At 45.6% G+C, this 15,350-nt stretch overlaps 1 protein-coding gene across 10 annotated transcripts in view; it reads left to right on the forward strand.

Annotated features, from left to right (window-relative positions):
• LOC144495855 (collectin-10-like) overlaps positions 1 to 8,705 on the forward strand; it is a 204,421-nt gene extending 195,716 nt beyond the window's left edge. For all 10 annotated transcript variants that reach the window (XM_078216498.1, XM_078216500.1, XM_078216506.1 and 7 more), the window contains one exon: positions 7,259 to 8,705. In XM_078216498.1, the coding sequence (XP_078072624.1) occupies positions 7,259 to 7,650 (392 nt within the window). In that variant the 3' untranslated portion in view covers positions 7,651 to 8,705. The remainder of the gene's footprint in view (positions 1 to 7,258) is intronic.
• The last annotated feature ends 6,645 nt before the right edge of the window (positions 8,706 to 15,350 follow it).

Consider the following 15,350-nt stretch of genomic DNA (forward strand, 5'->3'; position numbering starts at 1 on the left):
GTATATATATGCAGTTTTCCAGTTCATAAAGCATAGAATCCCTACAGTGCAGAAGGAGGCCATTCGGCCCACTGAGCTTGCACCAGCAGCAATCCCACCCAGGTCCTATCTTTGTAACCCCACGTTTATCCCCATGCTAATCCCCCTGACACTATGGGTCAATTTAGCATGGCCAATCAACCTAACCCGCACATCGTTGGACTGTGGGAGGAAACTGGAGCATCCAGAGGAAATCCACGCAGACACAGGGAGAATGTGCAAACTGACCCAAGGCTGGAATTCATAGAATCATAGAAATCATAGAAACCCTACAGTGCAGAAGGAGGCCATTCGGCCCATCGAGTCTGCACCGACCACAATCCCACCCAGGCCCTACCCCCACATATTTTACCCGCTAATCCCTCTAACCTACGCATCCCAGGACTCTAAGGGGCAATTTTTTTTTTTAACCTGGCCAATCAACCTAACCCGCACATCTTTGGACTGTGGGAGGAAACCGGAGCACCCGGAGGAAACCCACGCAGACACGAGGAGAATGTGCAAACTCCACACGGACAGTGACCCAAGCCGGGAATCGAACCCGGGACCCTGGAGCTGTGAAGCAGCAGTGCTAACCACTGTGCTACCGTGCCGCCCATAAAAAAGGAGCACCCATAGGAAACCCACGCAGACATGGGGAGAACATGCAGACTCCACACAGACAGTGACCCAAGCCAGAATCGAACCTGGGTCCCTGGCGCTGTGAGGCAGCGTTGCTAACCATTATGCCACCTAGCCACCCTATTGAACCTGAGTCTCTGGCACTGTGAAGCAACAGTGCTAACCACTGTGCCACCGTGCCACACGTTCTCACATATGTGTTTAGGATTTCTAATATCATTCTATAATCCAGAAAATTCCTAATCCAGAAATGACTTGTTCCTAAGTATTCCAGACTGGAGAGATTATGATGTAGTTCCCAGTGTTTTCCATTTTGTGCTTCTAATTGCAGAAATCCAAATGCTATTGTTCTATAATTCACACAAATTTATGTTTAGAATTAATATGGATTGTGCTGCTGAAAATGTAATGGCAGTAAATACAATGGCAACTTTAAAGAAACAATTAGAAGAAAACCGGAAAAGGAAAAACACTGTTGGGCTCTGGTGGAAGAGCAGGCGAGTAGGACTAATCCAATACTCTTTCAAAGAGGTGACACAGACATAACGGCCGCTGGAGTGTTTCCCGTTGGCGCTGGGAGAGTCTGTCAGGTGGGATTCACCCACCTGAAAGATGCATCCCGAGAAACTCACTGGTCAGCCTGTCTGTTCAGAGATCTTTGAAAGGGTGCCCCAAACTCCATTCTCAGAGAACGTTCCTCCTCCCACCCAAAATGGAAAAGGTGTCCCCACCATCCCACTGACTAGGGGAGGACCACCAAAGAGGGACATCATCCCCCCTATCCACAAATAACGGGTCACCCCTCCCCCCACCGCACACCACGCAGGCATGAGGGTGACCCAAACCCTCCCTCCATTCAGCCCCTCGACTCAGCCCCTCTTCCCCACTCAAACCTCCATTCAGCCCCCTCTCTACTCAGACACCCACTCCACCCCCCTTTCCCCATTCAGATCCCCCCCTCGGTCCCCGCCCCACTCAGACCCACCTTCAGGCCATGCTCCTTGACAGTGCCAACAGTGCAGTGCCCCCTAGCACTATGGCATTGACACACTGACCTGGTGCTTGGGCCCTGAGGGGGTTCAAGGAGGTATGTCCAGTGGCCATTTGTCCCTCTGCCAGTCCAAGGCTGCAGGGAAAGGGTCCCTCAAGAGCAACCATCCTTAAAGATTCCGCTAAATAGCATTGGTGGGGTGAGTGGGGAAGGCGAGTGCATTCTGAATTTCTTGCTGATAAATGTGTGTTCAGTTGTCCATGTTTAAGAGGAGAGATTAGTGATGTTTTCCCCAACTCTAAAGCGATGGTGTCAAATCAGCATTACACACTGCTTGACATCGTCATCTGTCTATTCTGTGTACTTCTGGTGGACACGACCTGCACACGTTAGTGAACCCACCACGAATGGTATTCAATGAAGGAATAACAGTAAAATGGACTATTATTTAAATGGTGAAAAATTACAACATGCTACTGTGCAGAGGGACCTGGGGGTCCTGGTGCATGAATCGCAAAAACTAAGTTTGCAGGTGCAGCAGGTGATCAAGAAGGCAAATGGAATGTTGGTCTTTATCGCGAAGGGGATGGAGTACAAAAGCAGGGAGGTCTTGCTGCAATTGTACAAGGTACTGGTGAGGCCGCAACTGGAGTACTGTGTGCAATTTTGGTCCCCTTATTTGCGGAAGGATGTATTGGCCTTGGAGGGAATGCAGAGAAGGTTCACCAGGTTGATACCGGAGATGAGGGGGATAGCTTATGAGGAGAGATTGAGTAGATTGGGCCTGTACTCGTTGGAGTTTAGAAGACTGAGGGGAGATCTTGTAGAGACATATAAGATAATGAAGGGGCTAGACAGGGTAGAGGCAGAGAGATTCTTTCCACTTAGAAAGGAAACAAAAACTAGAGGACACAGCCTCAAAATCAGTTTAGAACAGAGTTGAGGAGGAACTTCTTCTCTCAGAGGGTAGTGAATCTCTGGAATTCTCTGCCCATTGAAGCAGTAAAGGCTACCTCGTTAAATATGTTTAAGTCACAGGTAGATAGATTTCTGATCAATAAGGGAATTAAGGGTTATGGGGAGTGGGCGGATAAGTGGAACTAAACCACTATCAGATCAGCCATAATCTTATTGAATGACGGGGCAGGCTCGAGGGGCTAGATGGCCTACTCCTACTCCTATTTCTTATGTTCTTATGTGGCTCACAACAAGGGCCCGATTTTACCAAAACTTTGCACCCGTTTTCAGGTGCGAAATCGCGGTAAAGTCGGGCGTCGGGCCTAAAACGCGATCCGCACCAGAGTTTTTGCAAATCGCGCCTTTACCGACAGCCGATTTTGGCGTGGTTCCGATGCGCGTCCGAATCGACCGGCGCGACGATCTAAATGCAGTTGCATGCATTTAAATCAACTTAATGAAGCTCCCGCCCAACTCTACCGCCGATTTCCACTCTACCGCCCTGCGGCCCAATTCGCATCCGCGCATTAAGCGACCTGCTGTGTAAAAGTCCGATTTGGACTTTATTCAGCAGGGGAATCGCCGAGGCCCACACTTCGCGGACCCCCCCCTGCTAACCACCCCGGCAGCCCCCCCCCCCGGGATCGGACCCCTCTGGGAGGCAGGCCCCTGGCAGAGCACACCCCTAACCTACCTTGATCGTGGTCTCCCTCCACCATCCTTCCCGCTCATCTTCAGTCCTTCGACAGCCTGCAGCACGTTCCTGGACACTGACTTCGAGCCACGGCTGAAGGGACCGGGCTTCACACAGGTCCGCTGGCGTCTGCCGGAGGAGGGGGGGGTGGGCCCAGTTGGAACTCTGGTGGGGGGGGGATGAGGAGAGGGGCGGGCCCACATCGCCCTCTTGGGGGTGGGAGGAGGGGAGGGGGTGTGACTTATCATCCCCTGGGTGGGGGGGGGGGGGGGAAGAGGGGGTGTGATGTATCATCCCATGGGGTGGGAGAGGGGGTGTGACTCTCATCGTGTGGTTGGGGGGTTCCGCTGTGTCTGCAGCCAGAGGATGAGAGTCACACCCCCTCTCCCCCCCGCCATGGGATGATACACCACACCCCCTCCCCTCCACCCCCACCCCCCCTCGCCCCCCACTCCCACCCCCCCCGCCGCCCCCCGACCAGAGGATGAACGGCAGAGAGCCTCTCTCCGCTCTCTGCTTTTTGTTTCGCGCCCGGGCACGTTCTGTCAGGTTTTTTCTGATCTGCGCATGCGCAGTTCGGAGCTCCTATCGTTCCGGCGGCGCTAAGCCCCGCCCGCTGGACCGGCGCCAGAAAAAAGCGTATGGGCGTGCTGGAGCGCGGCCTCCGGGCTCAGATCTATTTGGCGCCCGCACCCGGCACTTAGTCTCGAAATGGTAAAATCGGGCCCCAAAAGAGGGCACTCCACAGCCAATGAAAGTGTAGGCACCCCTGCATCATAAGGAAACAAAACAGTCAATTTGTATCCTGTAAGGCACCACAAAGAGCAATGAGTCGTGCGGGTTAGGTGGATTGGCCATGCTAAATTGTCCCTTAGTATCAGGGGGATTAACAGGGTAAATACATGGGGTTCTGTGGCCAGAGTGGGATTGCTGTCGATGCAGGCTCGATGCGTCAAATGGCCTCCTCCTGTACTGTAGGGGTTCTATGATTCTATGAGATATAACTGGGTAGGCTGAAAGTTACTATTGAATCTGTTTCAACCACCCTTCCAAACAGTGCTTTCCAGATCATAACAAGATGCTGCATAAGTATTCTCAGCTTTCCTCTGGCTCTTCTGTAAATTTGCCAACGTGCAGAATGTGGCAACCAAACAGTCATAAGTATCAGCCAATGGTTGGCAAACAAAACCAATTCTCTGTTTTATTCTCTGCAGTTATAGCAGGTGTCAAAGAGACAGCGGAGAAAGGGTTGAGTGGGCACTGGCTGGGGCAAATGGTTGACCCCGCCATTCTCCCCTGGGATGGGAGTCTCCTGACTGGACTGCCCCTTCTAGCTCTTTCTAGACCTGAAGATCACCGCTGGCATGGTGATTTCAGACACTCCTGAGATCAACATCTTCATTCCTGCCTGTCAGCTGTGAAAATTTTGAAGTGGTGAAGTCACTTTAATCTCTATGCCCCCTGGACAGCTGTGCATCCTGATTGGCAGCTGTGGTTTCTCCATAGGGAATAAATGGTTTAACTTCCTCTTTTGGAGGCCCTTCAAAGAAATTACAACTGTCAATCAGGATTAGAGTCTTTGTAAACTTTATGGTTAGGATCAATGGGTGGATTTGAGATGCATTCAACCATGAAGCGAAATGTAAATAAACACAGCTGGTTGGAAGCTAAGTAGAAATTCATGAAGCTGTGAATGAAAGTCTATTTCAAAGCAGTACACCAGGAAAATTATTTTATTTTTATTTTATTTTATCAATGTCACAAATAGGCTTACATTAACACTGCAATAAAGTTATTACGAAAATTCCGTAGTCGCCACACTCCAGCGCCTATTCGGGTACACTGAGGGAGAATTTAGCATAGCCAATGCACCTAACCAGCACGTCTTTCAGACTGTGGGAGGAAACCGGAGCACCTGGAGGAAACCCACGCAGACACGGGGAGAACGTGCAAACTCCACACAGATAGTGACCCAAGCCAGGAATTGAACTCGGGTCTCTGGCACTGTGAGGCAGCAGTGCTAACCACTGTGCCACCCTATTTACAGAGGTTAAAGGTTTTTAATGCAATAAAGAGGATTTTAAAGGTTACAGCTTGCTCTGAAGACGCAGAGGCTTAAAATCAAAACTGTGTACATGAATTAGGAATGAGTTCACAGCTGTGGAGGATGGAACCCCACCGCCCCCCCCAACACCCCCTATCCCTACCCCCAGGTGAAATTTACATCCCCTCTCAGACAGAGGACTTCAAAAGGATCTGCTCACACCTGCAGCTTCTGAGAGAAAGGGAAATCCCTGCTGCAGAATGGAGTGATGCTGTGTTTTAAAAACCTGTCAGCTGTCCAGGGGACATGGAGGTTAAAGTGACCAGACCACTTCAAATAATTACAACTGTCAGACAGGAATGAAGATGCTAATCACAGAGCTGCCCGAAGTCACCATGCCAGAGGTTATACTTTGGTCTGCCAGGGCTGGAAGGCACAGTCCAGTCACAAGACTCCAATCCCGGTGGTGAAGTCAATCCCTTGCGCCAGCCTGAGCCCACCCAACCCTCAGGACCCTTGAAGGATCCGCTCTCTGCAGCCTGGCAGCAGCAGACGGGCAAATGATGATCGGACCTATCTCCATAATACCTCCCCATCCCCCACCCCCCCCCCCTGCCCCCCCTCCTTCAGCTGACGAAGGAGCAGCACTCTGAAAACTTGTGATTTCAAATAAACCTGTTGGACTATAACCTGGTGTCATGTGACCTCTCACCTAATTGTGCACCAGCTTAGGATATTCGAATGTTTATAATTGTGAGCAGATACGGCGCAGGGTCAGGATCCAGAAATAATTTGGGTGTCGGGTTCCCAAACCCAAATTAAAAAGCAGGTTTCAGTGGTGGCAGCTGTGGCTGGTAGGTTCTGGTGAGGATGTTCTTAGTATCTGAACTATTATTCATTCCTCACTGAGATTCAGATCAGAGAACAGCTTCCTGAAAACGATTGCATCTATGTCCTCTCTCCTTGTGCTGCCCTTGCTCTCCTGTGCTCATTCTACCTGCAGTCCAAAGGAGATGCATGCTCCTGCACTCATGTCTGGCACCACGTGGTTTCTGCAAATCATTAAAGTTAGGAGCTGTCCTTTGGTATGTGCCCTTCCATCCCATGTAAACTTCTAGCACTCTCAAACCTAAACACTTCTGCAATTGCAGTAACAGCCCATGTAAATCAATCAGCAATCATCCTTAAAGATCCCGCTAAATAGCATTGGTGGGGTGAGTGGGGGAAGGCGGGTGCACTCTGTCCTTCTTGCTGATAAATGTGTGTTCAGTTGTTCATGTTTCAGAGGAGGGATTAGTGATGTTTTCCCCAACTCTAAAGCGATGGTGTCAAATCAGCATTACACACTGCTTGATATTCCGTGTACTTCTGGTGGACACTTCCTGCACGCGTTAGTGAACCCACCACGAATGGTATTCAATGTGGCTCACACCAAAAGAGGGCACTCCACAGCCAATGAAAGTATAGGCACCCCTGTATTATAAGGAAACAAAACAGTCAATTTGTATCCTGTAAGGCACCACAAAGAGCAATGAGTTGTGCGGGTTAGGTGGATTGGCCATGCTAAATTGTCCCTTAGTATCAGGGGGATTAGCAGGGTAAATACATGGGGTTCTGTGGATAGGGTGGGATTGCTGTCGATGCAGGCTCGATGCGTCAAATGGCCTCCTCCTGTACTGTAGGGGTTCTATGATTCTATGAGATAATTACTAGGTAGGCTGAAAGTTACTATTGAATCTGTTTCAACCACCTTACCAAACAGTGCTTTCCAGATCATAGCAAGATGCCGCATAAGTATTTTCATCTTTCCTCTGGCTCTTCTGTCAATTTGCCAACATGCATAATGTGGCAACCAAACAGTATCAGCCATTGGTTGGCAAACAAAACTAATTCTCTGTTTTATTCTCTTCAGTTATAGCAGGTGTCAAAGAGACGGCGGAGAAATTCTACCTACTAGTTAAAGAAGGGAAGAATTACAATGCTGCTCTTGTGCACTGTGAGGATCGAGGAGGATCACTGGCAATGCCAAAGGATGAGGAAACAAACACACTGATTGCGGCCTATGTGAACAAGACTGGTTTGTCTCGAGTATTCATTGGGGTGAACGACTTAGAGAAAGAAAGACAATTCATGTACACTGATTCTACCCCTCTACAGAATTACAGTCATTGGAGGCCAGGAGAACCCAACAATGCATTTGGTGGTGAGGACTGTGTAGAAATGGTAAGTGACGGAGGTTGGAATGACGTGGAATGTCACCTCACCATGTACTTTGTCTGTGAATTCCTGAAAAAAATTTCATGATCAAAAAGGAATCTTATGTTTTGCCAAAGATAACACCTACTAGTAGCTTATCATTTTTTAAAAAAACTACTGTTTATAACTTTGGTTTCTAACGTACTGGGAATATAATTAAATACACTTAATTAGACCAACCAATTATATATTAACACATCAAACTATATACAAAGATTTTCCATTTCTAAGGAGGATGTTGGGGCAAAACATTGATCGAAGATTTACATTTGCAATTTGGAATTTGTCTGTATTGATCAATAATTCTTATTTATTTTTTGGTATGTTTTGCATTTTAATAAAGGATAATCCGATAGGTTCTCCTGCAATGATCCATGTAATTTCACCTTGCACATTATTTCTTATTCTTTTCAGTACTCTTATATCTTTCGTGATCTAACAGCAGATCCCATTATTAAACCGTGCCCCTGACAGGCTGTACCTTCAATATAGTCAAGTTTCACAAAGGTTGTGTATCCAAGGGGCTGTCGAGTTGCCCACCTACTGATTTGAGTGCAAGTCCAGATTAACGGGTTGCATCTAGTGCACAGCTTCAGGATACATACTTAGTAAGTGGGTCAGCAGACAGGCAACATAGCAGCAGGCTGCAAGGCGAAGTTGCTTCCCTCAGGGTGCATCATGAGTTGGGAAGACAAACCCATGCTTGCTGCAGATCATCACTGTCTCTTTCCCGTGACAGCTGGCTGACGATGCTTCCCATGGCTGCCAGCAGCAGGGTGAGGATGAAGATCAGAGAGAGTGAGTGAGACACTGAGACTGGTGTCAAATCTTTCCTTCTTTTAAGATGAAATCTATTGCATAGCAATCATTTTAGAAAAAGCAAGTGTCTAAGTCAAATGAACAAGTCCTGGCGAATTTTATTTTGGCTTATTTTTCCCTCATCGCTGGAACACTTTCTTCGTTTCTGTTAAATATAAATTATTCTGTATATTCCCCTGTGCTTTGTACAATCAAACTTCAGTTTTGTGTGCACACACATATAATAAAGTGCTTATATGTGTATCCCTTTTGTTAAAAGTAAAAAAGGTTTACACAGATCTGTTGAAAAAATTTCCCTGTATTTTTGAAGCAATTTTCGAGTAAATCTAAGAAATTGAATATTCCCCCTGATTTTTGACTGCGCCGTTCTGGCTGCATTCAGCCCTAAATGCTGCTGTGTATGGACTGCACCATTCTAATTCTAGTGTTTTGCTACAAAACTGTTTTGGGCACGAAGGACAAGGTGGATCGCCGATAGATCTCCCTGTGTACGGTGTGGAATATGAACTTCCTTATTGAGTAAGTGAAGGCTCACCCAAAAAGAAGTGAGCTGTGGGAACTTAAGAACCTGTTGCTTTAACCGGACTGTTCTTGTAGGTCCCTGGGTACAGACTTGTACAGTTGCAGGTACGGCTCTGCCTTTGCTTTCCAATAAAGGGTTTCTGTTGTTGGCAAACTAGCCTTGGCTGAATACTACATTGGCAACGAGGAGTAAAAAAATGTTTTTCTCTCTCTGGCCAACCATTGTAAGTCAAGAATCTTCTCCAGTAAGGAAAAGTAATTATGCCTCTTTTCAGGAAACTTGAACCCAATAGGAAAGACTGGGACCAATACACTGAGCGCATGCGTTTCTTCTTCCGTGCTAACAACACTGAAGGTGGTGAAAAAGAAAAGGTGATATCATTGATGGCATGCAGGGCCCTGATTTTCAGCGTGATAAAAAATCTGGATGCCCCCGACTTGAAAACTTTTAATGAGCCAGTAGACCTGGTGAAAAACAACTATGACCCGAGGCCCTCTGTAATCCTCCAGAGATATCGCTTCAACATGGTTGGGAGAATTCCTGGGGTAACCTGTCACTGAGTTCTTAGCTAGATTATGAAAATTAACAGAGCATTGCGAGGTTGGACCAGCTCTAAATGAAATGTTGTGAGACAGATTGGTATCTGGCATAAATCACCTAACCATCCAAAAGCACTGTTGGCAATATCCAATTTGGATTTTAAAAAAGTTTGGAAGACACGAAGGTGGACCAGCCACCTACTCAGGGGAACCTTTACAAATAAAAGGCACATAAGCCCATACAGAGTTGGGGCAGTTATTTCATGTTGCTGAAAAGACGGAATGGAAAAACCCATCACGTATGCATCCAGGACCCATCGGACTCTGAGCGAAGGTATTCTCAGATTGAGAAAGGAAGGTTTGCGGTCATATTTGATGTGAAAAAGTTCCATCAATACGTCTATGGCAGACGTTTCATAATAGTTACCGACTATAAACCCTTATTGGACCTTCTCAAAGAGGACATGGCAATTCCCCACTATTGCCTTCGCCCGGATACAATGCTGGGTTTTGTTATTGATGACTTACAAATATCTTCTGGAGCACCACCGTGGAACCCAGACAGCCAATGCCAACGCACTGAGTTGCCTCCCGTTACCCACAAGCCTGGCTCCTTTCCAGCTTTAGAAGAGGTTGCAATGACCCTAAATCTTTTGGAGACTTTGTCAGTGTCAGCGGATTAAGGCTTGGACACAAAAAGGTTCAATCTTGTCTAACATAAGGCATATGATCCTACAAGGTGGATTCTAAAGACAACCTTGTTTGAATTTCCTCCCTTGATTTTCCACTAGTCTTAGAATGCTTTTTGCATCTTCCATTCTGGAGACAGATACAAAACATTTATCAGATTCTCTGCTATTTCCTTGTTTCCCATCACTAAATCCCTTGTCTCGTTGCCTCAGGGACCAATGTTTACTTTAGCTCCTCTCTTCCTTTTTATGTCTTCTAGAAGGTCTAGTTGTCTGTTTTTATATTTCTTTCTAGTTTACTCTCATAATCTAATTTCTACCTTGTCGTTATTTTTTTAGTCATCTTCTGGTGGTTTCTAAAATTGTCTCAAATCTTCTAACCTGCCACTGACCTTTGCAGCATTGGATATCTTTTCTTTCAATTTGATATCATCCTTCACTCCATTAGTTAGCCATAGATGGTGCATCCTTCTCTTTCTTTCTCAACAGAATATTTCCTTATTGAGAGTTATGAAATATCTCCTTAAATGTCACTGCCACTGTTTCTCTACCATCTCACCTTTTAACCTACTGTTCCAGTCCATTTGAGTCAACTTTGTCTTCATACCCTTGTAATTGCCTATATTTAAGTTTCAGACTATTTCCAGATTTTTCTCACCCTCAAGCTGAATGTGAAATTTTATTCTGTAATGATCATTCTTGCCTGTAGGATCTATTACTTATTGAATAATCCTGTCTCATTGCAAATTACCAGGTCTTAAGTAGCCTATCCCATGTTTGGTTTAGAATGCATTGTTCTCAGAAACTGTCCCAAACACTATGAACTCATCCTCAAGGCTACCTTTGCCAATTTGTTTTGTTTAATCTACAGGAAGATTAAATTTATCCACGATTATTGAAGTTCTTGTCTTAGAAGCCCCATTATATCTAGATGTCTACTCTGTCCTAGAATATAGTTACTGTTTGGGGACCTTTAGACCACTCCCAACAGTGGTTTCTTTCCTTTGCTATTTCTCATCTCCATCTAAACTGATTTTACACTGTGATTTTCCAAACCAAGATAATACTTGTAAGAGGTGGGGCAGAATTTTCTCATTATGAGGCAGAGTGGCGCAGCAAGAAGGACAAGCAGTGTGGGAAGCATTGGCCCCAAGGGTGGCTTCCTCCGCTGTATTTTTAGGGTGTTATTAAAAAAGTTAACGGAAGAAACCCCCAAGTTCTATGGAACATTCCTGCATAGAAACCCTCCCAATGGAACAACCACCATGAAATCCACTCCCCATGGAGCACCTCCAACCACCACAGAATACTCCCCGGCACTAACCAGGCATTTCCCTCAGCACTGCCCCAGTATTATTCCACTGGCAGTGCTGGGAACAGTGTCTGAGCAGTGCCAGAGGGACACTTTCTGGGCAGTGCTAGGGCAGTGCCTGGGAAGTTCCAGGGAGCAGTGCCAAGGGACGGTGCCAGGGTACAACCCAGGAATGATCCTTTTCCTAATGGAGGATGTACTCACCTGTGTGTCTCTGGCGGGTTCTGCTCACCAGGTGCATGTCGTGGGGGACATGTCGCGATGGCACAACGATGTGAATGGACAATCTTACAAGGGGCACTATCAGGCGTAAAGGTCTAATATTTATATTTAAATTCGTTCAAATGTGGATACTGATATTCAATGTTGGGATTCCAATTACATCATAGGTGGGAGTGAGGATAATTGGAATGGGAAATCCCGCCAACGTAAACTGTATTTTGGAATGCCTTCTTCCACAGCCGATCCTGCCCTGAAGACAAGAGTGGATATTCCCCCTAACTGTGTGTAGTTTGATAGGTCTCATGAAGAGGTTCTACAAGAGTAGGTCAGAGACTAGGAATACTATGGCAAGTAACTCACCTCCTGACTCCCCAAAGCCAGTCCACCATCTACAAGGTGTGTAATGGAACTCCGCTTGCCTGAACGGGTGCAGCTCCAACAAAACTCATGAAGCTTGACACGATCCAGACAAAGCAGCCCCCTTGACTGGCGCCACATCTACAAACATCCACTCCCTCCACCATCGTTGCTCAGTAGCAGCGGTATGTATTATCTACAAAATGCACTGCAGCAATTCACCAAAGATCCTTAGCCAGCACCTTTAAAACCCATGACCACTTCCATCTAGAAGGACAAGGGCAGCAGATGCATGGGAGCACCATCACCTACAAGCTCCCCTCCAAGCCACTCACCATCCTGACTTGGAAATACATTATTGTTCCTTCGTAGCCACTGGATCAACATCCTGGAATTACCTCCCTAACTGCATTGTGGGTCAACCCACAACATGTGGACTTCAAGAAGGCAGCTCACCACCACCTTCTCAAGGGCAACAAGGGATGGGCAATAAATGCTGGCCAGCCAGCAACGCCCATGTCCCATGAATGAATTTTAAAAAAGGTTCTTGTATAGTTTAACAGTAAGTGTTTATTAACTACTATTAGTAACTAAAGACATACATACCATAGAAGATCAAAGCAAGGAGCTGTCTGCATGCTTGCCTCTGCACAAGTCTCTGTCCAGTACAATACTGCCTTCTAGACCCGGATTATGTCTTCCTTTACATCAGTGTGGATGGTTCTGCACCCGGTTCCACTTGAATTTTTTCAATGCCAGGGTCTTATATTCCAATGCTCAGATAGAGATTGCAGACCCATTGTGTATGACAACAAATGAGCAAGAAATTTTCTTCTATCAGAAGTTTCAGAATAAATGCTACCTCTGGTTATGGCTGGTCCCCGAGAGAGATCCCCAAATTTATGATGATTCCACATGGGATATCCTCAAATGGCTATGCTCCCAGGTGAGGAGGGATGAACTAGCTCCCCATCTTTACTCAACCTCCTCAGTTGCAACAAGGTTAATTTACAAATGATCCCTTCCCTTGTGGATACATTTTCCCAGTCCAAATGTACTCATGTTTTAAAAGGAGTCTTGAGTTAAAGAAAGAGTGAGTTTATTAGTTACCAAAACATGAAGAAAATAATAAAACACATCACACATACACACAGACTAGAAATGAGAAGTGAGTCCAAAAATAAAAGTTTTAAAATATATATATACAAATTAGTCTTTAACTTGTCCATGAGATTCAGATAGTGAAACATTGCAGTCATTAATTTGTGTGATCCTGGGAGCACTGGCTTCAGCAGTTGAACAGTTGGTTTGGAGATTCTTGGTTCTGCAATGTAGCTGAACGGAGTTGTCTTGCTTCCTTTTCAATTGTGGCTTTGCTGACTTAATTTACTTCCAGCAATCAGAGAGAGGCAGACTTTACGTGCAAGCAGCAGGGGTACCTAGTCAATATTCTTCAACTGTGACCCTCACAGCACACGCTAGCACAGTGAAGCTAGAACACCAGACTAGCACAGAGAGACTGGAGTTGCAATTGGTTTTTAACTCATTTTCTTGTGTATTCCTGGAAGGGGAAAATTGGAAACATGTCTGAGAAATAACTCAGGATGATAGTAGTTTCTGCTGAGTTGGTAATTGGCTTTCATTATCCCCAAAGGAGCTTACAGTTTAATTTCTCGGCTCTTCCTTTGAAATGTCTCTGTCTGAAAAAGGGTGAGACATTCTGTTGTCCCAGGACTGAGTATAATCCACATAGGTATGCAAATAGTTATATTCCAGTCCAGCCAGTTCTGGCTTGCTCTTTCTTTAAAAGAACACTTTGTTTATATGTGCACGATGTCAATATGTATTTTGGGACTATGATCCATTGTCATAACACTTTACATACAAAGTGATTGCCAGGGCATTGTTTGCTTGACCCAAACCAAAATTGCGTGTGACAGTGCCTGTAGAGCAATAGCAAGCAAAGCATAGAAACCTATTGCCTTTCTTTACCGACTCTTTTATTCCAAATAAAAGCTGAGAGACAAGCTTTTGTGGAGGAAACAATTATCTACATTTTGACACATATTTGAAAAGTAAGCTCTGAACCAGCACTATCACCAATGACCATGTACATAAAAATGGTACAGAAACACCCAGTTTTCTTTGTCTTCCATGACCTTAATCCCACATTCCCGTGTTGTCCTCCAACCCTCAGTCTTCTTTCCTCCAACCATCTGTTTTAAAATTGGCCCAAAAAATAGATGACCAGATCTTTGGTCTTACTTCTAAAGGTCACCACCTGGTCTGTTTGGAGAAAATACTTTTATTTCCTGTCAGTAGCAGCTGTAGCTATGAGGACCAGAAGTAGAGTTTGTAATCCCGCAGTGCAAAATTTATAGTTTTATCTTGGAGCAGTGTGACAGCTATACCTTTCCATGAGCTATCCAGCTGGAAGGGATTACATGGATGTTTCAAAACCACATACATATTGTCAGTTCCGCATTATCTGGTTTACAATTGATGTCTGAAAACAACATTCTTCTTCTTCTCAGTATGTGTGTTCAACCATCATTCTTAGTAATCTATAGCATTAACTGCTGGCAGGCAGAGATAAGCCTCGAGGTATCCTTGTTCTGTCAGTCATTTGGCTGACTGCTGACTGTCACTTCCTTTCTTTGATCCTGTATCAGCTTATGGTCAATCTGATCAAAGTTCCAGTCCATGTGGTTCTCCTTTATTCTGCATGTGGCTTTTAACCCCTATAACAATCCATGTTTCCAACACAGCTGTATAAACTATCCTTCAATGTTTGTTGACATGGTTTCTGCTTCAATCACTAATTGGGACAACATATTCCACCACTTTGCAACTCTCCGTGTAAAATGAAAATGTAAATGTTTCCTCTATTCTTTGTCCTAAATCTCTTTACTTATTCTTATATTTACATCCCCTCATCCTAGAACTCTAAATCGAGGGGAACAGTCTGTTTCTTTCTTTACTGTCTCATTCCCTTTGTTGTTTTAATCATAGAATCTACAGTGCAGAGGAGGCCATTCAGCCCAGTGAGTCTGCATCGACCACAATCCCACCCAGGCCCCATTCCCGTAATCCCTCATATTTACCCTGCTAATCTCCCTGACACTAGGATTAATTTAGTATGGCCAATCAACCTAACCCACACATCTTTGGACTGTGGGAGGAAACTGGAGCACCCAGAGGAAACCCACGCAGACATGGGGAGAATGTGCAAACTTCACACACACACACACACACACACACACACACACACACACACACAGTGACCC

Source organism: Mustelus asterias, chromosome 7 (genome assembly GCF_964213995.1).
Source record: "Mustelus asterias chromosome 7, sMusAst1.hap1.1, whole genome shotgun sequence".
NCBI classification, from domain to species: Eukaryota; Metazoa; Chordata; class Chondrichthyes; order Carcharhiniformes; family Triakidae; genus Mustelus; species Mustelus asterias.